At 41.5% G+C, this 24,006-nt stretch overlaps 1 protein-coding gene across 5 annotated transcripts in view; it reads right to left on the bottom strand.

The window, feature by feature from the left end:
* The window catches only part of PLSCR1 (phospholipid scramblase 1), a 30,402-nt gene extending 6,850 nt beyond the window's left edge, over positions 1–23,552 (bottom strand). The window contains exons 1-6 of one of the 5 annotated variants that reach the window (XM_049867751.1): positions 23,272–23,552; positions 15,259–15,284; positions 11,271–11,351; positions 6,621–6,841; positions 4,987–5,029; positions 1,412–1,632 (exon numbers count right to left, since the gene is read on the bottom strand). In XM_049867751.1, coding sequence (XP_049723708.1) covers positions 1,412–1,632; positions 4,987–5,029; positions 6,621–6,841; positions 11,271–11,351; positions 15,259–15,271 — 579 coding nt within the window. In that variant the 5' untranslated portion in view covers positions 15,272–15,284; positions 23,272–23,552. Of the gene's footprint in view, positions 1–1,411; positions 1,633–4,986; positions 5,030–6,620; positions 6,842–11,270; positions 11,352–15,258; positions 15,285–22,999; positions 23,023–23,067 lie in introns of those variants that run through there. The other 4 variants (XM_049867752.1, XM_049867754.1, XM_049867753.1 and 1 more) reach the window with 4 other exon arrangements.
* Between the last annotated feature and the right edge of the window lie 454 nt (positions 23,553–24,006).

The following is a 24,006-nucleotide window of genomic DNA, read 5'->3' as shown; positions in this document are numbered from 1 at the left end:
CGTATTTAATTGAAAACATAACCTTATTAGGTTGGTATTATTATTATCTATTTTATAGAGGAAGAACGTGAGGAACAGAGAGGTTAATTAACTTGCATCAGATTCCTCAGCTACTCAGAAAAGAGGAGATCTAAACCGGGGCTGGCTGCACACACAGTCTCCTTTCTTCATCCTTCCTCTACCCATCTGATGTATTTTAAAAAAATTGCTCTACCTACGAAAAATCTCTAAATTATTAAGGAACAATTTTTTAAGAACTTCTTTAAATTAAGTGGTGATTTACATGTTTGAACAGAGCTCTGATCATGGGCGTAGTTGTCAAATATGAATGACCATAGTGCTATCATGACCAGAATACAGGGTATAGAATCACGACTCTGCTATTTATTGGCTGTGTGACCTTGAGAGTACCTCAGTGTCCCCATCTGTAAATAAAGATTTCATAGGACCTTTTCAAAGATCAAATGGTATAACGGGGTGTGTTCATGTGCTCTTTTCAATTGTAGAGATCCATACAAACGGAAAGCATTTCCCTATCAAACTTTTGAGTTTTTCCTTAGATTAGCTCTATGGATATATTATTATACCTAACCTAAAAAACATAGAAAACAAAGTGATTCATTATGAATAACTTCAGTTATCCTCCCACAAGTGCTGTTTAGATGTCAAATACTCCATGTGTTTGTATCTCTGTGTCATGTTCGTACAACCATCTGTGAGACCAAGCAGGGCTGGTCTGGAGCCAATGCGGCGTAACACGGGCAAAGGCCAACTTTTCTTGCTGTGCCCTGGTTTCTCCTCTGAGACCCATATTCTCTACGCATGGGCTGTCAAACAATATGTGCAGAAAAGGTAGATCTTTAATGAGGTGAAGGCACTCCCACCTAGAGGTACCCTTATTACAGAAAGGGGATTCAAATAGATACATTGTTTTTAAAAATAGAGAAAAGAAAAACACCAGAGTTGAAATTTTTCAGAGGAGGCCTCTCCTAGGTTCACTCCTTTGTAGGTTGGCCAGGGAAACAAAATTGCAGGTGGATACATTCACTTGCTCCTGGAATGGTATTCTATGATATTCTCAACGGTGACGTTCCCTGGCTTTGACCAGGCCTCTCACGGTCATTTCTGGTGAGGGACTTGACCAACATGCTCTATCCTCGTGGCTTTCCCTGGAGATCAAGAAGTCTGGGCCCTGTATGGATGTTCAACCCCATGATGCAAGCTGCTTGGGGATATGCAGCTAACAGCTCACAGCTGTTCACCTGCCTTCCTTCCTTTACAATTTAAAGAATAAACCAAGGGCTCATGGGCCATTTTTCCTTTAAATCTCACTTGACTATATAGGGTCAAAGAAAGGGTACAAATTCATACACAGCTACTCTACAAGCTGCTGTGGTAATTGCTCACTGACCTCCTGAAGGCAGCAGGGGAAATAACAGGAGGTACATCTTAGCGGTCTCTCCAGAGTGATGACTTCTCGGCCCACGTTATCAATAATCTTTATGGTAAAAGGCCTAGCAGACCCACAGCAGTTTCGGGTACAGCAATCAGTATCTTCTACCGCAAAGTAAACCCTCTGTCCAAAGCTGTTCTTAATTTCATATTTGTTATTGGTTTCAAAACCTGTTAGGACTGAGAACATAAGACAGGAAACCATAATCAGCATTATTTGAAAAAATATTGAATTATCCTAAGATATTATAATATCCAACTGTACTATTTTTAGATGATATTCAGAGGAGCGTAAGAAAGAAAGAAAAGGAAAGTTTAGAGATGGTCCAGAGAAAGAAAAAAGGCAAAAGAACAGGAGAGGGTATTAAGGTTTAGAGAAATTAGAAGTTTGCATGTGAGACCAAAAAAAAAAACTCATTATGAACTCCATAAACATATGTCAGAAAGATAGACTTTGCTGCTGAGGGTTGGTACAGTGCTTCAGGTGGACATGGTCACACTGTTTATGGATAAAATGTCCATTTGGTCACAGTACAGTAAACCCTGTGACAGTTGGAAACTGTAAGGCGGAAACCTGTTAGAGAAGGAAAACTCAAATATTTTCCACTAATAGAGAGTGACAGAAAAGTGGTAGACTGCACCTTGTCAAAGGTGGAAAACTTATGAGACCCAGAAAAACAGGCAGTCCCGTAGAGTTCTGGCTCTCACAGGTTTCACAGTACTTTATTAAAAAGAGTTGTGATGAGTGTACTCAATTATGGAGGGGAATGTAGGGTGATTTCTACATTTATGCTTTATGAAATGTTGTACCTAATAAACTGGTTTGGGAAGGTTGTTTTATAAACCACACTCATAAAAAAAAAAAAACTTACTTTTTTTGAACTGGCGAAGATAATGGGAGGGCTTACTTTCATACACACAAGTAAAGGGGGACAGAGTGAAAACAGAAGATGAATTAGAATGTCACACAGGGCCCAGGGGACTCTTATTTAGCTCAGCAGTAACTATTCAGAAGTGAAAGATGGGTTTTGGGCAACGGGAAAACGTGCTTGGGAACCAAAGCTACAATTCACAGACTACGTAAGACCACTGGTATCCAAAGGGAACTTTGCACCTTGGAGGAGCTAGTCCATGCATGGGGGAAACAGGCTGCTCCATGCTGACATCGACATAGTATCTTACAAAAGCGCTTCCCATATTGAACTACGCATTGTTTAGAACCAGGAAGGGTCAAGGGTTTGGAGCCAGGAAGAACAATTAGGGGCCTACTTGCCCCCAGCTCTAAGTAGCCTGTGTCTAGGATAATAAAAGTCTAATCAAAATAACAAGTGGTTAAAAGAAATATGTGGAAACAAAAATCACTCTACATTGTCTGTGTAGGAAGACTTTTAGTCAGGGAGAGACACGTCCTTCACAAGCTTCATCAGCGTGACCTCCCTGAAGTCTCTTTGCTCAGACTCAGGAAGGTCCTGGACTTTATGTGATCCACTCTTGACTTCAACATCTGCCGCAGTCAGATGTTTGGTGAAAAAGAAATTAAACAATTATCCAACTAAATGTTTCTTTCAGTAGCTTAGTCTCAAAAATCTCCTGTTTGTTGATCTACAAAATGAGATCACTGGGCTACACAATACTTAATAATCCTACTAGTTACTTAAAAAAAAAAAAAAGAAACAAACAAAACAAAAGCAATTCTGTTGTTATCTCTATTGTCTAGGTAAATTTTGAATGGGGAAAAAGTATAAGTGCCTGTCATAATCTGAGATGATAAAAGTAATCAACTCATAATGCTAAAAAATAATACAAACTTGCAATGTGGGGGAAAAAATGAGAAAAATAAAGATACCTTTGTAAAAAAAACTGCAGAATTAAAAACTAGTAAATTTAGAACTTACACATTTCATGATTAAGACGTATTTTGCAAATATATACAAAGCTTATAAATCTAAAAAAGATAAAATGGAGTGCTGTATAATGTATACTATCTGGCCTTTAGCATTTTATACCATCCATAGCATATGGTACAGAATAAATCCAGAATACAAATTACCAAACAAGAAGAAGCCCTTTTCCAGAGAAAATTTAGAGAAACTAAACAAAACCAAGAACATTTCAAATATCTGATAGTGTCAAGTAATTTAAGTGCAATAGGTGACAAATAAATATTTTAACCAAATCCACTACTCACTATAATTCATGTTCTAATTTCTACCCGTAGAAAGGACTTTGTAGAAGGTGAATATGGTTTTCACAGACATAGCTTAAAAACTAGCTAGACTTTTCACTAAACTCTTTATGTTTAGAAGGATCACGAATCTACCCAGGTTCTCTTTCTCTTAGCAGTGGTCCTAAAGCATCTAGTGGCTTCCTAAGTCTATTCTTCACTTGGGGAGCACTGGACCCAAGGAAGTATTTGTTGGGATCAAAGGCCCCATTCAGTATAAGCAGGAAAGCTCATCTAGGAAGCCAGGACTCCAGGCCTGCTGCTTGGCAGTGGCCTTGCAGTCAGTCTGGTTAACCCACAGCCCACTGAGCAAAGCCTTGGAGGGTTCATCTGAACTCCAAGAGAAACTGTGAGCTGGAGTAGGAATTTCTCAAAAAATCCCCATCCAAATTCAAAAAGTTTGCTCACTATGGAAATGCACTAAGCATCTTGCTCTGTGCCAATTTAATGGTGATCACAAATTGGGACCATGTGACAGAAGTCAGGTGATGTGACAAGATCACCTAAAGTGATTTGTAGGAAGATGGGAGCAAAATTAAGTTTTGAGTGTTTCCTTCCTTCTAACTGGGATGGTGAGGTTCTGTGTCAAGTTAACTAGGCCATGATTCTCAATGGTTTGGCAGATATTATGCAATCATCCTCTATTTTGTGATCTGACGTGGGTAGCCAATCAGTTGAAAGGGGAGTTTCACTGGGAGTGTGGCCTGCATCCAATACATATGGATGTTTTGGCAAAGCTCACCCTCTCTTGATCCTGCATTCATCTCAACATCTTCTGACCTCCGGTTCTTGGGACATGAACTAGCAGCCTGTCACCTGACCTGCAGATTTTAGATTCACCAGCCCCCGCAAGCCATGAGCCAGCAGGCTGCTACCTGATGTGCAGATTTTGGGCTTATCAGCCACTACTACCATGTGAGTCAGGAGAAGCCCCCAGCCTGTACTGACCCATGGATTTGGGACTTGTCAGTCTTCACAACTGTGTGAGTCATTTCCATGAAATAAATCTCTTTCTCTCTCTCTCTCTATATATGTGCTTTACTTTTTTTTTTTCTTTACTGGTTTTGTTCCTCTAGAGAACCCAGCCTACGAAACTAAGTTAGTCTAGATCACGAGGACAGGTGCCCAGTGACAATGGTATTTTACTATTTGACTCCTAATATTCAGAAATAAACATCTGCTAATCTACATCATTTCATTATTGCAAAGACAGGCAGTCGTATATAACCAGGTTTAACCTTCCCACACTGGCTTCATCGGCATGAACTTCTTATCTTTCTAGAAATACGGTCAACAACATGAACCCATACCTTCCAGAAGCTCGACCTGCTGATGAACCAGGATCTGATCTATCTGTAACAGAAAGAAAGTTGAGCTCTAAGAATATGTGAAATGAAGGGTTTTTAAAAAAAATCAGAGTAATATTCATGTTTTCATATTTTTTAAAAGTATATCTAATCAATAAACCAAAAAACCAAACCCACTGCCGTCGAGTCAATTCCGACTCATAGCGACCCTACAGGACAGAGTAGAACTGACCCACAGAGTTTCCAAGGAGCGCCTGGTGGATTCGAACTGCCGACCCTTTGGTTAGCAGCCATAGCACTTAACCACTACGCCACCAGGGTTTCCTGTCTAATCAATACAAATCATCAATATTTACCAACATTATCATTATATAATAATAGTTTACATTACTTTGTAGCATAAAAGTAAGCTTAACGTATTTTTAATTGCAAAAATATCCACTGGAAGTGTTCAGAATGTTTATACTTTGACCCACTATTATTGTGGGCATATTTAGGGTAAAGAGACTTACACGGAATTCCTACGTAAATTAGAAAACCATGCTCCTTCTAGTAGAGGCTTACAAAATATTAAGAGTTTTATTTACCCATTTAAGGGCTTTTTCCCACAAGTTTCAATATTATTCTTTTAAGTGTACTCATCATTTGTAGTAGGCGACGATGTCTTCCCTGATCTTATAGTAGATTAAAAAAAAAAAATTATTTCAAAGCATTTCTTGGAGAATGTAAGAGAAAGATAAAATGTAAAATAATATGTGCTACTCAAGTGCATTGTGGGTAATTAAATTACTGCAGAGAGCATAGAAGGCATTTATTTACTGAAAACTGATTTTCATGCCATAGGGAGACTGGCTTGTTTGTTTAGAGACTGGATACAGAAAACTTCATATTCTGACTTAACTTACCAGACTTCTAACATCCGATCATTAACCCTCCCCATGGCTGAGACAAGTTTTCAAGCAATACATCAATACCCAGGACTTTTTTCCTTCTTACTATTGGTGAAATTTATGAAATCAGGTCTTCCAAAGAACAAAGGCAGCATCATAAAGATGTAATTCTATTAATTATAATAAAAGATGAGTTACATTTTAATGAAAACACCAGCTGTTCTTTCGGCACCGCTTACTGAAGCTCAAATCTAAGCTTTATTTAAAGTTCTTTTAAATCCCAGGAAATTTAATTCAGTGTTGGGATTAAAGAGCACAGGATATCCAGGACCAAGATCCCTGGATTAAGAAACTACTTCCACTTTCTTCGCTGTGTGACCACTTCCTGGCACCCGAGTTTCCTTTTCTTTAAAATGGTGATAATTACTACACCTATACGTCAGAGCGTTTCAGTAAGAAATACATGACTTAATACATGTATTATGCTTCTAACATAGCCTGGAAAAGTTTGCTATCGGATACTATATTCAAGATTCTATTTATTGAATAGTATATTTAAAAGATCACAGGAAACACAATTTCCTAAGACGTTTACATTTTGCTTTAAACGTGAAACCAACCTAGAACAGTGATCTTTTAACAAAAAAGGTTGTTACTATTTCATACTTTTGTGAAATAGTTATTTGTCAATCTGTAACAGGAAGCACAGTGCTATTTTTTACGAGTATTTTATGTATTTGAAATTACCTGAGTTAAATACTCCAGTCCAGGTGGACAGTTCAATGGAGGTGGTGGTGCTGGCATCCATGGTACACCTGGAGGTCCACCTGGCTGATTGTATACTGGCTGGTGTTGGGCAGGAAAGCCAGCTGGTGGTGCTGGGTAGCCAGGCTGGGGGCCTGGGTAGCCAGGCTGGGGGCCAGGGTAGCCAGGCTGGGGGCCAGGGTAGCCAGGAGGTCCTGGAGGTCCTAAAATATCAACAAGTAAAATAATTTTTAACTGTACACCTACTCCTCACTTAACGACTATCTCGCTAGCCAACATTTCCATTTACGACAATAGTAAAACATCTACTATCTATTTGCACATTAACAAAACAGTGGGCATGGTAGCAAAGGCTGCAGAGCACCCCCTGCCCCACCCTCCAGAAGGGTCTCTGGGCAGCCTCCAGGAAGCTGGGCTGTGCTACCCCACACCCTCTATTCCCTCCTGCTGGTGAGCGCACTGCATCCAGCTGCCATGTGGGGCCGCCTCCATGGCCAAGGTCTCCAGGTGGGCGTGCTAGCAGCACCAAACCAGTGGGTGCCTGTTCTGGGTTCCCAGCTCCTATGTGACCCGAGGCCCTGCAGCTCAAAACTGCTGTGGGGTGGGAAGGGAGGAAAGAAAAGAGGCATCGGAGAAGGTGTTTGGAAGAAATGAGTGTGAGTTTAATTACAGCCCAAGTGAGCTGAACAGGACCTGAAACCGCCACCTTAGAGAGGCCAGGTGTGTGGCCAGCTTCCCAGTGCCCTTGCAGGAAGCCCTGAGCCTCAGTGACTCATCAGGCCTGGTGGGCAGAACAAATTTGGGATTGTGAACGAAGGGCTTGCAGGGGTGAGGGTGGACCCCTGGAGGTGTCTCTGGGAGGGAAGCTCTGCTCTAGCCCAGGAGGAAGGTAAAGTGGTTAAGCCGTGGGCCCTCTAGTCACACAGCCTGGCTTTATCTAGCTTAGTTACCTCTAAGCCTTCTCCTCAGAGGAAAATCCATAACTGGACTTGTGACAGTCATGCCCATATCAGTAAATTTTAGCTATTATTACCTCTATGATCATATTTTCTAGATAAAAAAAAAAAAAGAAAGCCAGACAAATGGATGGTCTGAAAACATAAAAAAAAAAAAAATCCTCCATTTTCACATAACCCACACGTGGACAGCTTTAACAAACAAATTTATTCTTTCACAGTCTAGGAAGCTAGCAGTCCAAATTCAGGGTGCTAGCTCCAGGGGGGGAAACCCTGGTTGCATAGTGGTTAAGCATTTGGCTGCTAACCAAAAGGTCGGCAGCTTGAATCCACCAGGCACTCCTTGGAAACTCTATGGCACAGTTCTACTCTGTCCTATAGGATCGCTATGAGTTTGATTAGACTCAACAGCAACATGTTTGGTTTAGCTCTAAGAGAAAAAGCTTTCTCTCTCTGTGAGCTCTGGGGAAAGGTCCTTGTCATCAGTCTTCCCCAGTGGAGGAGCTTTTCAGTGCAGGGGCCCTGGGTCCAAAGGAAGCGCTATTCTCCCGGCTCTTGTTTCTTGGTGGTATGAGGGTCCCCTGTCTCTCTGCTTCCTTCTCTCTTTTATATCTAAAAAGAGACTGATTTAAGACACAACTGATCTTGTAGATTGAGTCCTGCCTCGTTAACATCATAGAGGTAGGATTTACAACACACAGGAAAATCACATCAGATGACAAGATGGTGGACAATGACACAATACTGGGCCAAGTTGACACACATTTTTGGGAGACACAATTCAATCCATAACACCGGTTTTCACAAAACGACCTGGACTTTGCAACCTAACAAGGTACATCAGTGAGGAGTGGGCATATTGTAAAATGGAAGCATCAAAACTTCTAGGATTATACCAGCACCTACAAGTTGAAATCTCAGCTCAGAAACCCTGTTTTTATGAAGCGTAATGTTTGTGTTTTTATCTTCCAGTGATTTTTCAATAATTTTATCTGTGGTTTTATATCCACTTGCTTTGAAGGTAATGAGCTGTGAACAGGGTTGGTCCACAGCCTTATCCTCACTATTTAACATTCAAATGAAAATGTGCTTTAATACCTCAAAAAGTGAAAGAAAATGAACTATGATCTAGAGTCCCCTGCTTAAAGGTACCGGCATGCCTTCATTGAAAAGAGTGATGACCACTGGGTAAAAGGCACAAAATAAAGGCTTTGAGCCAGCAAATCTAGGACTAAAACACCCAATAAAAAATGATGAGAATTATGGAGCAAAAACCTTTGGCTCATTCTAAAAAATTTGGGGGGTCATTTTGCCCCTTCCCGCAGGGACATTTGGAAACCCTGGTGGCGTAGTGTTTTAAGAGCTACAGCTGCTAACCAAAAGGTCGGCAGTTTGAATCCACCAGGCACTCCTTGGAAACCATATGGGGCAATCCTACTATGTCCTGTTTGGAGATATATATCGTTGTTAACAACTAGCAGAGAGGGTGCTACTGGTATCTAGGAGGAGAGGTCAGTAATGCTGCTAACCATCCCATACAACACACAATGGTCCCCCCCACAAAAAAAGAATTATCTGGCCCAAAATGTCATAGTACCGCTGTTGAGAAATCCTGGTAGAGAAGTAAAGGCAAGTTATTCTTCCCAGTATCTTCCAGATACAAAACCTATTTTTATCACAAATTGTCAAGTCTAAGTATAACCGAATTTAAGTATGTGTCAGCTACTTTCAATTAGCTATGGGGTGAATTAAATAAATCGTTCTCCAAATGCCTTGGGGGGATACTGTAGACTTGCTAATGATCCTCCAAACACCAACCCTGTAAGAATTTAGGGCTGCACATCAGAATCACCTGGGAATTAAAATATTACCAATGCCTAGGTCTGGCCACCAGAGATTCTGATTTAATTTTTCTGGGATGATGCCCCAACACTAGTATTTTTAACTGTTCCCCAGCTAATAAAGCGCAATCGGGTTGAGAACCATCCTGTCTAAGTTGTCTAGTGCTCTACAACAGAAATAGCACAAGTGGATGGCTTTAACACACAGAAGTTTATTAGCTCACAGTTTAGGGGAAGGCTTTCTCTCTCTGTTGGCTCTGGGGGAAAGTCCTTGTCTCCTTTCAACATCTATGGGCCCAGCATTCCTTGGAACGCTGTATCTTGGCATCAATCATCCCCTGAGTCTAGGAGGTTCTCAGCACAGGGATCGTGGGTCGGAAGGACACTTTCTACTCCCAGCTCTTCTTTCTTGGTGGTAGTGAGGTTCCTCCCCTCTCTGCTCACTCCCCTCTCCTGTTATCTCTTATAAGACAAAAGCTGTGACTCAAACAAGGGTGTCGCTTGAATAAGGGTGTGAGTTGAGTCACACCCTGTTGTAAACCCTGTGACTCTGAAGATACACTGATCCCACCTCATTAACACACAGAGGATAAGATTTACAAAATGGAGGACAACCACACAATACCGGGAATCAAGGCCTAGCCAAGTTGACACATGTTTTGTGGGGGGATACAATTCAATCCATGGCACACCCCTTTAGAGCCTTGGAACTTTTCTATTGCTTATTCTTTTAATTGCAAACATCTAGATGAGATTTAAACCCCACCAGGAGGTTTCTGAGCTAGACAATTAAACAGGCCATTCAAGCTCCCAAACAGATGTCTGCTCAAAGAAGAAAACAAAGATAAAACCTTCTGCCCAATCCAGCTTCTCTTTGATATGAAATACCCAGGTTTTCACTCAAGATGTGGGTAGTCCACCTCTTTGTACATCCGGGTGCACCATGCATATGGCTATTTGCTAATGTTTTAATAACTATGATAAGTACATTTGCCTAAATGAAAAATCTCTAATTTTTTTTATGCATTGGTTCAAAAGAAAAAAATGTACCCCTAGAAACACAAGGCATGGCTGAGCATGTACCCAAAAGGAAAGCTTTCCTGTTACAACACGAAGATGAATTATGCCCACGTAGCTATTTTAACTATATTTCCATTACTTCCATTCCAGTTTTAAGCTGTCTTATCTTTTTTCTGTGACTCTTGCTGAACATAATAAACCGTAACTAACTACCTGACTCAAGAACACCCAGGGATAAACCCCCTAAATGTGATCATATAACAACAATCTTCAGAACAGATGAAAGACAGATAAAATCTTTTACTTTGTATCTATTTTTTTGGTGGAGGAATTTAATTTATGCAAACCAACACCAAAGCCATTGCCTTAAGAGTCGATTCGGACTCATAGCGACCCTATAGGACACAGTAGAACTGCACCATGGGGTTTCCAAGGAGCAGCTGGTAGATTGGAACTGCTGACCTTTCGGTTAACAGCCCAGCTCTTAACCACTGCACCACCAGTGTGCCTTAATTTATGCAGAGCCTTAAATTTCATTTGCTAAATAAAAACTCACTACTATTTTTATTGGCTCTCTTTTACACCTTCACTGTAAATAGATAAATTAAATTTAAAAATGCTATAAAAAATACTTCTCAATAATAGGCATTTAAATTAAAAAATTCAAGAACTAGGCTGCCAAAAAAATTCATTCACAGGATTTTAACAAAAAGCGCTACACTAAAGTAAATCTCTCTCTCTCACACACATAAACCCTTTAGGGAATATCAATAATGGATGAATTTTGTTTTTTCTTCTTTAAATAAATGTTTTACCTTGGAATGCTGCTGGTGGATACTGAGGGGGGTATCCAGCTGGAAAATTCATTCCCGGCTGAGGAGCATTCCTTTGCACACCTGTAACACAGGAAGTGATAAATATATCACTGTTTTAATATACATACTAGAAAGAAAAATATATGGTCCTTACATAGTTTCCATTTGTATGGTCTTGTGCTGTATTGAAATACCGAAAAAAAAAAAAAAACCCATTGCTGTCGAGTCTATTCCAACTCATAGCAATCCTACAGGGCAGAGTAGAACTGCCCCATAGTGTTTCCAAGGAGCGGCTGGTGGATTCGAACTGCTGACCTTGTGGTTAGCAGCCAAATGCTTAACCACTGTGCCACCAGGGCTCCATATTGAAATAGATAAAGTGAATTTTTCACCTAACATAAGTTATGGCTGTTATCAGAGCTAATACGTAGTAAACTCCTGTTTCAAACAAATTCTCTTTTAGGTAAAATGAGACAGCTGAGTTACTGGGACTGAGTTTCTAGTTTTTCAAATACTCCTGATGAATATTCAGTTCCATGCTCTGAGTTTCTAGTATTAGAAAGAAAACTGCTTTAAAACTACATATAGACTGTGAAGACAGAGATACATGAAATTAGTTGGATGTGGGAGTAGTAGTGACTTTAAAGATATCTATGTTGTCATCAGAATTATTTAAACATGGAAGTATATACAGTTATGTAAAGCACAACATCCGTTCAGGCAACGTCCAACCACACATACGTCCATGGTCCCCCAACCACACATGCGTCCATGGTCCCCCAACCACACATGCGTCCATGGTCCCATAAGGCTGTAAGAGTTCAGAAATGCCAGTCAGAGAACTATCACTGTAACGTGCATCATGGCTCCCAAGCAAAAACAGTGCTAGTAGCAGCAGCCAGAGGCAAAGGAGAAGCTTCGATTTGGAAGTGAAGCCAAAGGTTATTAAACAACACAAAGATGGAAAAATCAGGGAACGCTATTGCTCACGATTTAGGTATGTCACACCGGACAATCACAACGATCCTTGAAAACAAAGGGAAAACTCTCCAAGCTGTCAAGCTGATCCGCTCCACTGAAAGATACAAGGCTGAGGAAAATGTGAGAGGGAGCTCTATCAGACAGGGAGAAGTTGCTAATGACGCGATTGAGGGCCAAACACAAAAGCGAATCCCTCTCAGCACAATCACCGCTAAGGCACAAAGCATGTGTTCGTTATTATAAACCATTTTACTTAACTCAGAAATGTAACACAATAGGCTTTATGGCAGTCTGTTCTTAAGTACGAGTCGTCTGTAAGTCGGACGTTCACAACCCAGGGACTGCCTGTATATAATATTGTGTTCACACAACATCCAAGTTGCATAATGGCCTATATCACAGAGCGTATTGTGGACGTTAAGCGACCCATGAGTGCATATTATTTTAAATATTTTTAAAATAATTCAACAGTAAGGTTGAACCATATGAAATTACGAACATGAATGATCTTGACCTACAAAACCCATACACCTGATTTAATTATAATAAACTAACATGTTAAACATTGTTATGTGTTGATTATTACAGTTTGAATAATCTTTGTATACCAATGGTTCAAGCTCCTAGTTCTCTCCAACCATTCATTCAGCCCACCCAGCCAGCCAATTAATGTTTGTTAAGCATCTACTGTGTCACCCCTGAGTTAGGCTCTGGGTCTGCCTTCATAGAATCTGTGTTCTAGTGGACCTTACACTTATATCATCTTCTCCTCTGTTTCCTTCATGGATTACTAACTGTAAATTTAAAATACTTTGTTTCTGAAACATGAAAATATGACATCAGTAGAGAAGAATAAGTCGGTCAAAGTTTCAATCTTAAAATTTTTCTGTATGTTTTTGTATTATGAACTTTCAGACTACTCATTGATTCACATGGTTTTAGCAGGCAGGCTGGATTGTGGGCTGTTCACGAATTGACTTCATAGTAACTTCACTGGAATGGAATCCACAGAAACTGGATTAGGTCAGGTCACAGAGAATCTCCTACTCAGATCAGGGTTTTTACCTGGACAGACACTGGAATACACCCTGAACCATCACAGACCCCTGAGATACTACAGCTCTTTCCATCCCCAACCATTCTCTCCTATTTCTCAGCTTCAGGTAAGTGGACTAGCTCCCAGCTCCCCAGTTCTCCAGCTCAAGGCTCTGCCTACAACCCCCATCCCCAACCCAAGCCGGAAACAGCAGTATCTGACTCAGAACACATCTCAAGGGAAACATATCATAAATCCGATTTAAAGGTCTACCCTTACCTAAAAAAATTATATTTTGGCACCTAGTAACAGGTGCCATTGTTTGAATAGTATTAAATATATACACATATCCAGGAGCAGATAGATTCAAGAAATCAGGATTTCATAATCTCTGGGGTTTTGGTACCAGAGCAATGATCCTGGAATTAGGAGTCCAGGAGGAATTCAGTAAGGAACACATACAAAGAGAAAATGACTGACAAGGGGTCAAGTAAATCAAAGAGCATACGAATTACAAACAACAGCTTCTGAATTTAGAAACAGAACTTAAAATAGCTTATAAAATCATACGGTCATCACATTGTCTTGAAGATGTTTCATTTTTACTTCTCTCTGTATGTGTATGTGTATTGTGAACACACATGTATATTATACACACCTTTCTTCGCTTACGTACATACATTTTATTTCTACTTATGCATAAACATACATATACATTACAATTACATATAGGAAGCTCAAGAGTTTAAGGCAAAATGAATTATTCTACATTGTGTTGATGCCTCCTAAAGCTTGGAGCAAATGATAACAGCTAAAATCTACATAAATTTACGTTTTAAAATGCTTGATTTCAGTTTCGTAAATAAAATTAAATAAACATAGCAGCCAATAAGAGAAGATCATGAAACTCCATGAGGGAAAAGGGGATGTTGCTGGTTCTGAGAGGTATCTAACTATCAAGCCTGACACTGTAGTGAGAGATAAATATCTTTTTGGCTCTCTCAATACAGATACGATAGGGAATAAAGATTTTCTCAAGAAAAAACGTATTGTTTTTCTCCAAGTGGAGGGTTTTTCTCTTCAGAACATTAAATTATTAAAAAGACAGAAGTCTTTTATTATATGCTTGATAAACATGTTATCTATAATTTTCTTGGGATAAAAACATTAGAACATAATGACTGATAGTTATTTAAACCTATACATGTTATGATATATATAAAGAGGGATGCATCTAAGAATTTGGAGCCCTGTTCTTGCAGTGGTTAAGCACTCAACTGCTAACCGTAAGGTCAATGGTTTGAATCCACCAGCCGCTCCGTGGGAGAAAGATGTGACAATCTGTTTCTATAAAGATTACAGCCGAGAAAACCCTATGGAGCAGTTCCCCTCTGCTCTACAGGGCCGCTAAGAGTCATAATCAACTGGACGGCAGTAGGTTTTTATCTGAGGATAATTGCTCATTGTTCTTTAATAGGATTGGTTTAAAAAAAAAAATGCTCTATGGCCTTTAATCAATTTTAACACGAATTTTAAAGGATCATTTTCTCAGGCATGCTCTCCTTGTCTACAATGTCATAAGGACACTCATTCCAAACGTAAATTCTGACCATAAACCTACATGTTCTAGCATTTAGCATGGCTTGAACAATATTTATGTATATGACATGCACACAGAAAAGAGAAAACCTACCTTGACATAATAGAGTATAAATTATACAATATATTTCCCAATAAGCCTAAAATTTCTTAACAAGGTTCTGCAAGCATCTTGTTTTAAAAGGAAAAATTAGTGGTAGTAGATATTTATGTACATCTTCTCAGCCAAAACACTGAACTAGACATTAAATTCTGGAGCACAAACAACACAAAGCAAATTTCATCGATTCAGAAACCAAATAAAACATTATGACAAATGACATGTTAACAACAGATTTATCATTAGAGGGAAGAAAACAGTAAATTACTTACTTTGTTGGTCCATGATTTAAACAGTTCTGAAAAAGAAAACTTGGTATTAATACATTGCCTATATAATTACTGGTCAAATATGACTGTTGATATAGGGCATCACATTTAAAACTGCACAGTCACACTTGGGATAATCCTCTTATTCACCTAGTCCAGCAGTATGCAGTCACTTAAACCCGTTGGGTCTGGCCACATTTACCATGCCGTGTTTCTGAGTGGGACTTCAAGGGATTGTAGGGACTTTCAAAAAGCTGGGTGGGGTGTGTGTGAGGGGGAGGCAACCACAAGGAACACTGTGAGCCCGAGACCCCAAAAGGTAACTAGGTTAGAAACTGGAGCCTTCACAACATGAGGGGAGCATGAAGTCCAGCACTCAGCCTCTGGCTGGGTTCCAGGCATGGTCCCTCTGGAGAAGGGGACAGGGTTAACTATCAGGACACTCTACTGCAATTATCTCTGGAGATTCCAGGCCCTGTGGATGGGTTCTGAACAGCAAATTTGAGAAGGCCTGGTCTTCTGTTACATGCGCCAAAATCTGCTTTTAGCCAGAAAATCCTCTCATGGGTTGTGAGAGCTGTAGCACTCTGACCATCCAAGTGGAAATGTGTGCTGGTTATTTCTCCAGAAACATAATAACATAAGCATTTTACTCAGTGCTCCTTCCATCTGGTGCCTCACATCATAGTCTTTCCCGCTATGATTCAGTCATTATCCCTATCTCTCCGCTGTAAATCCCAACCTCCTTCATACCTGTCAGTTCCTATTACCACATAAGGCAAAAACTCCTTCATCTGGTTGTTTTATCTTGGACCCCTGAACTAATATGAATCACCCTTGCCCCTTCCCAGGACCACTCTAGCCCTGGCTGCCCCTCTAATAACTCCTCCTACTGTGTGCCATCTTAAACAGTCAATAAAAGTCAACCGATCCCTCTGTATCCTTAACTAAAATCTGGCGTTCTTAAGAAGAAACCACTTCCCTCCTCTCCATTTGAAAACTCTTCTTATCTATGTATTTACGTATTTATTTACGTATATATGTATAAAATTTCGTAATCTATTAAAACTCTTAAGGAGAAGTTCAGCAATAGTTGAATAACTCCAAATTGGTTTACTAGGCCCTGGCATCAATCCAAAAATGGGCTTCTTAGAACAATAGTAACCTGAGTCTGCACTAACTAGTCAAAAACCAATTGCTCTGGACCTCATCACACCAAGGGGCAAAGTAGATTAAAAATGATAATTGTCTGCAATTAACATATAAGCCAAACAGTAAACCAGCCAACACGTGCCACTAAAGTAAACTGTTTTCACAGGGCTATGTAACTTTTTAGGGTCCAACCTGAAAAGAACTATATGGAAACTAACTTCATACATATACAAGGCCACCGTTACTCTTGTCGATCTCATGTTTTCACCATTAAAGGTTATACGTTAAAATTAATACCATTAACTTAACGCTAAGAGTACCTTAACAAGTATACAAAGATTAAAAGATTGATAAACTCTAGAGTAGAAATAGATATCCCTTAAGTAACACACCAAGCTAAACATCCCCGAAACAAAAACAAAAACCAAACCCAGCGCCGTCGACTCAATTCGGACTCATAGCGACCCTATAAGACAGAGTAGAACTGCCCCAGAGTGTTTCCAAGGAGCGCCTGGCGGATTTGAACTGCCGATCCTTTGGTTAGTAGGCGTAGCACTTAACCACTACGCCACCAGGGTTTCCATCGCCAAATGTTTTGTTTATTCCCCATTCTCTCCCACTGCTCTTTAACATGCTTCATTAAAAAAAGAAAATGTTCTATGGCCTTTAGCCAATTATATCAGCAATTTTAAAGGACTATTGCCCCAGTCTAGCCTACAATGTCATAAACGTACGCATTTTAAGGACAAATCCTGAATAATATTCAGGAGAAACATGGGCATTGTTCCCCCCAACCCCGAACAAACCAGTGAATTGGAAAAAGAAAAAAAAACCTAGGCTTTCTGGAGTGAAAAATACATACATCTGAGATGGAAAATTATTTTACTTAAAAAAGATTTCTTCTTATGCAATTCATTGGTTTAGCCCAGGAAATCCAGGGCAAAGTAGAAATAAAGGCCGTGCTAGAAAGGTAACAGTTCAAAGCTAAGGATATGCCCTCTATCAGGAACAGGTGAAGGCTTTTAAGGGCTGGAGTTTCATAAATTCCCAAGCGCATGGCCAAAGAGTCCCGCCTACGAATATGCAGTGTTTTCCTCTCCTGGGCTCAGAGAGCATTCCCTCCTTGCACAGAAATCCAAAGAAGCGAAACCAAACAGATTCTAAAACTGGGCTCATTGGTTCATAGTTGCCCTTTTCCTTCCTAATTTGTTCCAGTAAGTCTTAAGCTATGGGAGAGTGACCATGAGTGCCTGTCCGCCAAACAGCTGCAGAATGAAATCTGAGGCTTCCTTTTCCTGAAGCTTGTAGAATTTTAGCCACTACATAGTATCTTAAGCATGAAAAGTGGTGTGCCATAAGCAAAATGTTAAGTGACCTTTGTCTCTGTATGGACACTAAGTGTGTGTACCAGGAGAATAAAGACATGACTGGGTTCCTCCCTGACCACTCCTTTGTTTGCTGTGATAAGGATCCTTTGGTCTTCTCAAAGGTTTGGGTTTATTATAGGATATTGACGTTTGCTTTTGGAAATGACCAGCTGGGTTCTGATTGAATTAATTAACTTATTCAACAGAATAATTTTTAAATAATGGCTTCCCTTCCTCTTATTAAAACAAAGACTTATTCAACAAAGACTTCCAGGAAAGAGAAAACCACATTTGGGCTGTACCAAAAGAAAAAAAAATTGTAAAAGTCATTATATACTGTACCACTGGAACCTTAATTACTTCAGAACAAACACAGAACTTTAAAATATAATCTCATCACTACCTACTTCTTCCTAACCCTCTGTTAAGTGAGGGCTAAGAGGAAACTGGGGCATCATATACAAAAATATACCTATAAATAAAAAATCTCGGTTAAAGTGACTTTACCAGAATCCTGAAGTTCTCATTGCTGCTCTGGGCTATTTAATAACTGAAAACCTTTACCACTGGGAAGAGGCAGGAACAGTGCAGGTGACAGCCAGGTACGGCTCCACAATTTATACTACAATGAAACCCTTCTGCCCCATTTCTTTGGGTCCTGAAATTTCTATCTCATTGCTTTCAAAAAGTATTAATGTAAAATCTGGAACCTAAGGGAAGGCATACTTAATTTTGGCAGAATCTAAAACTATTATCCCAATGACTGAGGCTTAGAATCAATTTGGATAATTTATCTGAATTCACTTGATTGCCTAAGAAACAAACACAAAAAAACCAAACCCACTGTTGTCTAGGTGATTCCAGCTCACAGCAGCCCTGTAGGACAGAGGTGAGCTACCCCAGGGGGATTCCTAGGCTGTAATCTTTATGGCAGCAGATTGCCACATCTTTCTCCCTCAGAGTGGCTAGTGGGTTGGAACCACCAACCTTTAGCAGCTGAGCTCTTAACCACTACACCACCAGGGCTCCTCTTGCCTGAGAACCAAACCCCCTCAAAATACAACATAAACCAGCTTACTTTCTTCTCATTGCCCCAAGATGTGGACATATGTTGTGAATTATTTTAGTCCAACTCTACTACCTGAAAAATTATTACAAGAATTCTCGGTTTGTGTGTACATGTGTGTTGGGGGGATTAGAGGTAGGCCGAGGTGAGGGGAGGGTGGAAACCCTAATGCTTGCTGAGGTAACTCACAATTCGCATGAACTTCCATGTTACTTACGAAATAACATAACAAACAAATAGGAAAAAGGTACAGTTAATGTCTAATGAGAAAAACATGTCATCTGCTGAAACTGTGGTTTTGGTAGAAGATAAGTGAACCAGGACTGAGCAGCATTCCAGTACCCTAGCAAGCCCTTTTGTGATGCAGGGAGGGGAGCGGAGGGGAGGGGAGTGGCCTGCGACTCAAGCTGAATTGAAATGCAAATACATGGTAACAGAGAGGGTTCCTCTAAATACCTGCTCCTGGATTTTAGTTTCAAGAAAAAAATAAAAACAAATATGCTCAGAGTCAACCTGGAAGAGCATTTCATAGTAAACCTTGAATAAATATGTAATAATACACCGACTGGGGCCAAGTGAGATGTGCTGGGCAAGTGTTCTACAAAACTGACAATAAAAAAGACAAAAGAAACAAAAAGTCATACGTTGGTTATTCTCCTTCGTTTCATTTGCTTTACTACTCCTGGAAAGTTTTCCATGACAACCCAGAGTTTCCTCTCAAATTTGGGTTGTTGCAAATGAAGCCCTGATGAGGTAAAATGACTACTTAATGGCATATAGCTAGCTGACTGACTAGCTGATTTAAGCTGGCTCGTCAGTGTCTGTCCTTTGCACTTGTGAAAAAACACTCTTCCAAACAGCCAACTTTCAGTGGAATTTGTTAGAGGAAGATCTTTATCTATCTTATGTAAGGCATAAATGGCTTGAAATTTCATTTACTCTTTCGGCCACCTAGCAAAAGCTCTTGCCTGGCCTAGTGAAAACAAAGCACTTATTAAAAAATAAAATTTAGAAAATGAAAAACACAATTTTTAGTTCAGGGCTTCCCCAAAGTCAGTAACCTCCGACTTACTGACAACCTGACAACGGGATTTATGGACTACTGGTACCTGCCCTTGAATGTTATGTAAATTTATCCTTTGAAAAGATTGAACCAACCCTGAAACAAATTCTTCATCACTATTATCTTCACTTGCTCCAAGCGCAGCTTTTAAATCATCGAAAAGGCCTTGAGCCTTTTCTTGCATTAAAAACCCAAACCAAACCCATCGCTGTCCATGGAGTCAATTCTGACTCCTAAGAACCCTATAGGACAGAGTAGAACTGCCCCATAGGGTTTCCAAGGAGTGCCTGGTGGATTTGAACTGCAAACCTTTTGGGCAGCAGCCGTAGCTCTTAACCACTGTGCTACCAGGGTTTCCTCTCGCACTAAAGTAAGGCTAATAAGGACTCTATGCACCTGTTCTGATTTACCTACAAATTTCACTTAAAGACTTAGGAAGAGATCTCCTTTGTAACCCTGGGACTACTTGTACTGATATAAGGTGCTTTAAAATTGAGCACCATTCAAGACAGAGTATATATAAACTTATACAAATATCCACTTATTACACAGCTTGCGTTTTTTTTTTAAAGGAATGCTGACTGAAGAGGTACAATATGCAAGGCAGGAAACCAGGCACTAGGGCTATAAAGGTGAGCAGATACAGGAAATAGAAAACTAACACAATAAAGAATTACTCTACGTGCTATGAATAAAAGTAAATGGTGCTATAAAAAAGAATCACGGGGGCACTAATTTAGATGGTGAGACACTATCAGGAAAGTCAGCTCTGACTGAAGAAAGTCCAGTAACAACCATCATGTGCCCCTGGGTGTATGTAGGAGGGGTGCCATGACAGACAGAGGGAACCACACGTGTCTAAATCATGAGGCTAGAGGGAGCTTGGCTCATTTCCTCAATTAAAAGGTCGGTGGGGTTACACAGCAGAAGAAGAGAGAGAGAATCCCAGGAAAAGATGGAGAGGTCTACTGGGGCCATTTCACACACATCTAACATTTCTTCACTTCCAATGCTAAGTAAGCTCTCAAAGGCCAAGCACGGTCAGTCTTGTCCAGGACAAGGTGCTTAATTGATACTTACTGAATTAACCTGTGTGTGGTATTATTTAATTCCTTCCACTCTGTAAAACAGTTACCTTACAGATCTGAAAGCTGTTTAAACTAAAACCCTGCTTTTTACATTCCACTTTCCTATCCACTGCAGAAATCCACTCATTTCCTTTTGTTTGTCATGGTGTTTGCTCTTGTTGAAAACCCCACAACTGTGGTAAAACCCACGGTGGCATTAAAAGAAAATTCTGCTGTTGGGAAAGCTTAGAGAAGAAAAAGAAAGCCAAAACTTCGTGCCCCTTCGCACTAAATAGTGCCACATGTACTAAGCACGGAGCCCTGGTGGTGCAGTGGTTAAGAGCTAAGGCTACGAACCCAAAGGTCAGCAGTTCGAATCCACCTGCCGCTTCTCGGAAGCCCTATGAGACAGTTCTACTCTGTCCCATAGGGTCACTATGAGTCGGAATCCCCTGGACCGTAATGGGTTACCGGTACTAAACATGAATTGCAAATTTTTTTTCTTTTAAACTTCTATGGAAAACAACGGCTGCCTGTTCCTGGTACACAGAAGTGAGGTGCCAAGACTTCCAGGAGTAACTATGGGTAAGTGAAATCACATAGGAAAACCTGACAGTGAGCTTGGACAAGCAAGGGTCGTATTTTTAGCAGTATTAGGTACTGCTCAGGAAACCCTGATGCCGTAGTGGTTAAGTGCTACAGCTGCTGACCAAGTGGTCGGCAGTTTGAATCCGCCAGGCGCTCCTTGGAAACTCTATGGGGCAGTTCTACTCTGTCCTATAGGGTCGCTGAGTTGGAATCGACTCGACGGCACTGGGTTTGGGTTTGGTTTGGTTTGGTTTGGTTTAGGTACTGGTCTAATTACATCACATGTGTTGATGTCTTAACCCAGTTTCAGAGATGAGGCAACAAAGGCACATACATGAAATACAGGCAGCCCCCGCTTATGAACAAGATCCATCCCCAAGGGTCTTTAAATTGAATTAATAGATAAGTCAGAACAGATACATAAGATTCTTATTTAGCATCAAACGTTTGTCTTAGCATATATTTTACCTTTCAAAAAAAATTTTTTGTGTGTGCATACAAATCACTAAGAAACACTTCCCAAATACACTAAAGTATCTTAAGCCTACAACTCAAATGTTTAATACAATAGGCTTATGGCAGTCCGTTCTTAAAATAAGTACCAGTTGTTCTTAAAACCCAAACCAAACCCACTGCCATCGAATCGATTTCGACTCATATTAAGTCGGATGTTTTTTAAACGGAGACTGCCTGTAACTGGCTCAAAGTCCACGGATACTAAAAGACAGAAACAACTGAAACTCAAAACAGCTTAACGCTGGAGCTGGTGGTCTTACCACCACACCGCCTCTATCTTTCGGTTTCTTTTCCTAGTCTAGGGTGCTCAGCATAGGCTGGGGCTAAATGACAGCTGGATGACTCTATTAATCGTCTCTTCTAATACCTCCAACAAGCTGCTCTAACAAACCCAGCTTCTCGAATGGATTCAACACGGCTCTCTGCACTGCAAAGCAGCGAAAACAAAGCCCAGATAAGGCAGTTTCGGGCAGGACCAACCTTGTCATTGGGAAAGGTCGGGGCACGGCCCGGAGAACCGCTGGGCCAGCTAGAGCCCCTGGTGGAGACCCCGCTCCACTTCCGCGGTCGCTTCCCGAGGCCGCCCCCGGCCCCCGGCCCCCAGCCCTGGTGCAAACAGAACCCGCGGGCCCTCGCGCACCTCCCCAAGCCGCGCCCGCGCCAGGAGACAGAGAAACCGCCCACCTGGGGCTGCCCCCAGCCGGCGCGGCGCAGCCCGAGAGCCAAGGCGCCTCGGTGCCCCAGGACCCAGAAGACCGCGCGGGGCCGAGGAGCTTCTCCCCGGACCCCTCGGCGGTCGGGTATGCCTGGTTACATAACTTCTCTGAAGTCTCCGAGAAAAGGGGCCGCGAAACGACCTCGGCGTCGAAACCCGCGGCTCCCGGTGGGCTTCCTGGAGCCCAGGTATACCCAGTGCGCCCCTCACCTGGTCCCCCCGCTGGCGCCGAGGTCCCGTGGCTCCTGGAGCCCAGGTATAACCAGTGCGCCCCTCACCTGGGTCCCGCGCTGGCGCCGAGGTCCCGTGGCTCCTGGAGCCCAGATATAACCAGTGCGCCCCTCACCTGGTCCCCGCGCTGGCGCCGAGGTCCCGTGGCTCCTGGAGCCCAGGTATAACCAGTGCGCCCCTCACCTGGGTCCCGCGCTGGCGCCGAGGTCCCGTGGCTCCTGGAGCCCAGGTATAACCAGTGCGCCCCTCACCTGGTCCAGCACTGGCGCCGAGGTCCCGTGGCACCTGGAGCAGACCGGCCACCCTGGGGAAGTCCGCCCCGCCCCTCCCTTGCCGGTGGCAGGGGCTCAGAAGACGTTAGTTCTGGGGTTATCGCTGAAGCCCAGGAATGGGAGAGGCCCCACCAGCTGTGACTTGGAAAAGAGGAAAAGTCAAAACTCAGATGCGGCCGCCCGTGGGGAGGAGTTGGAGCGGCCTACGCAGCACTTCCTTTATCCCGGCGCTGACTACAAGAGTCAGGTTCCTGCTGCCTTTCAAAGGTGGGGGCTGCGGGGTTGGAGGGAGGGGGGCGGGAGCATGAATAAATCGGCGTCAAGATTGTTTCTTTTTTGCGTGTGTTTCACCTCCCGCTCTCTTGCTTTCTTTGCATCAAATGATGTTTGGAAACTTGTTTTGAGTCATACTGACCAAGTGTATTTAGAAAGTTTCGTTTTCCGCCCCCGCGACAGGAACACAGATGTGCAATAATAAACAAGTAGTTGTGGAACTGAACGGTTCCTTGATTTTTTTTTTAATTTTTATTTACAGTAGTAACACGTGATGTTTCAAACAATAAAACCGAGAAATAGTCCCTCTCCACCCCTATCCCCGCTTCTCTCCCCATTCTACTGTGAACAGACTAAGAGGTAGAGGTTGGAAGGAAAGGAGAGAAAAAAAAAAAAGAGGTTGGAAGGAAAGGAGAGGAGATAGACATTGCAAAGGATGGA

This window comes from Elephas maximus, chromosome 23, assembly GCF_024166365.1.
Source record: "Elephas maximus indicus isolate mEleMax1 chromosome 23, mEleMax1 primary haplotype, whole genome shotgun sequence".
NCBI lineage: Eukaryota > Metazoa > Chordata > Mammalia > Proboscidea > Elephantidae > Elephas > Elephas maximus.
Note: the sequence above shows the minus strand (reverse complement) of the source record. Positions and strands in the feature narration are given on the sequence as shown.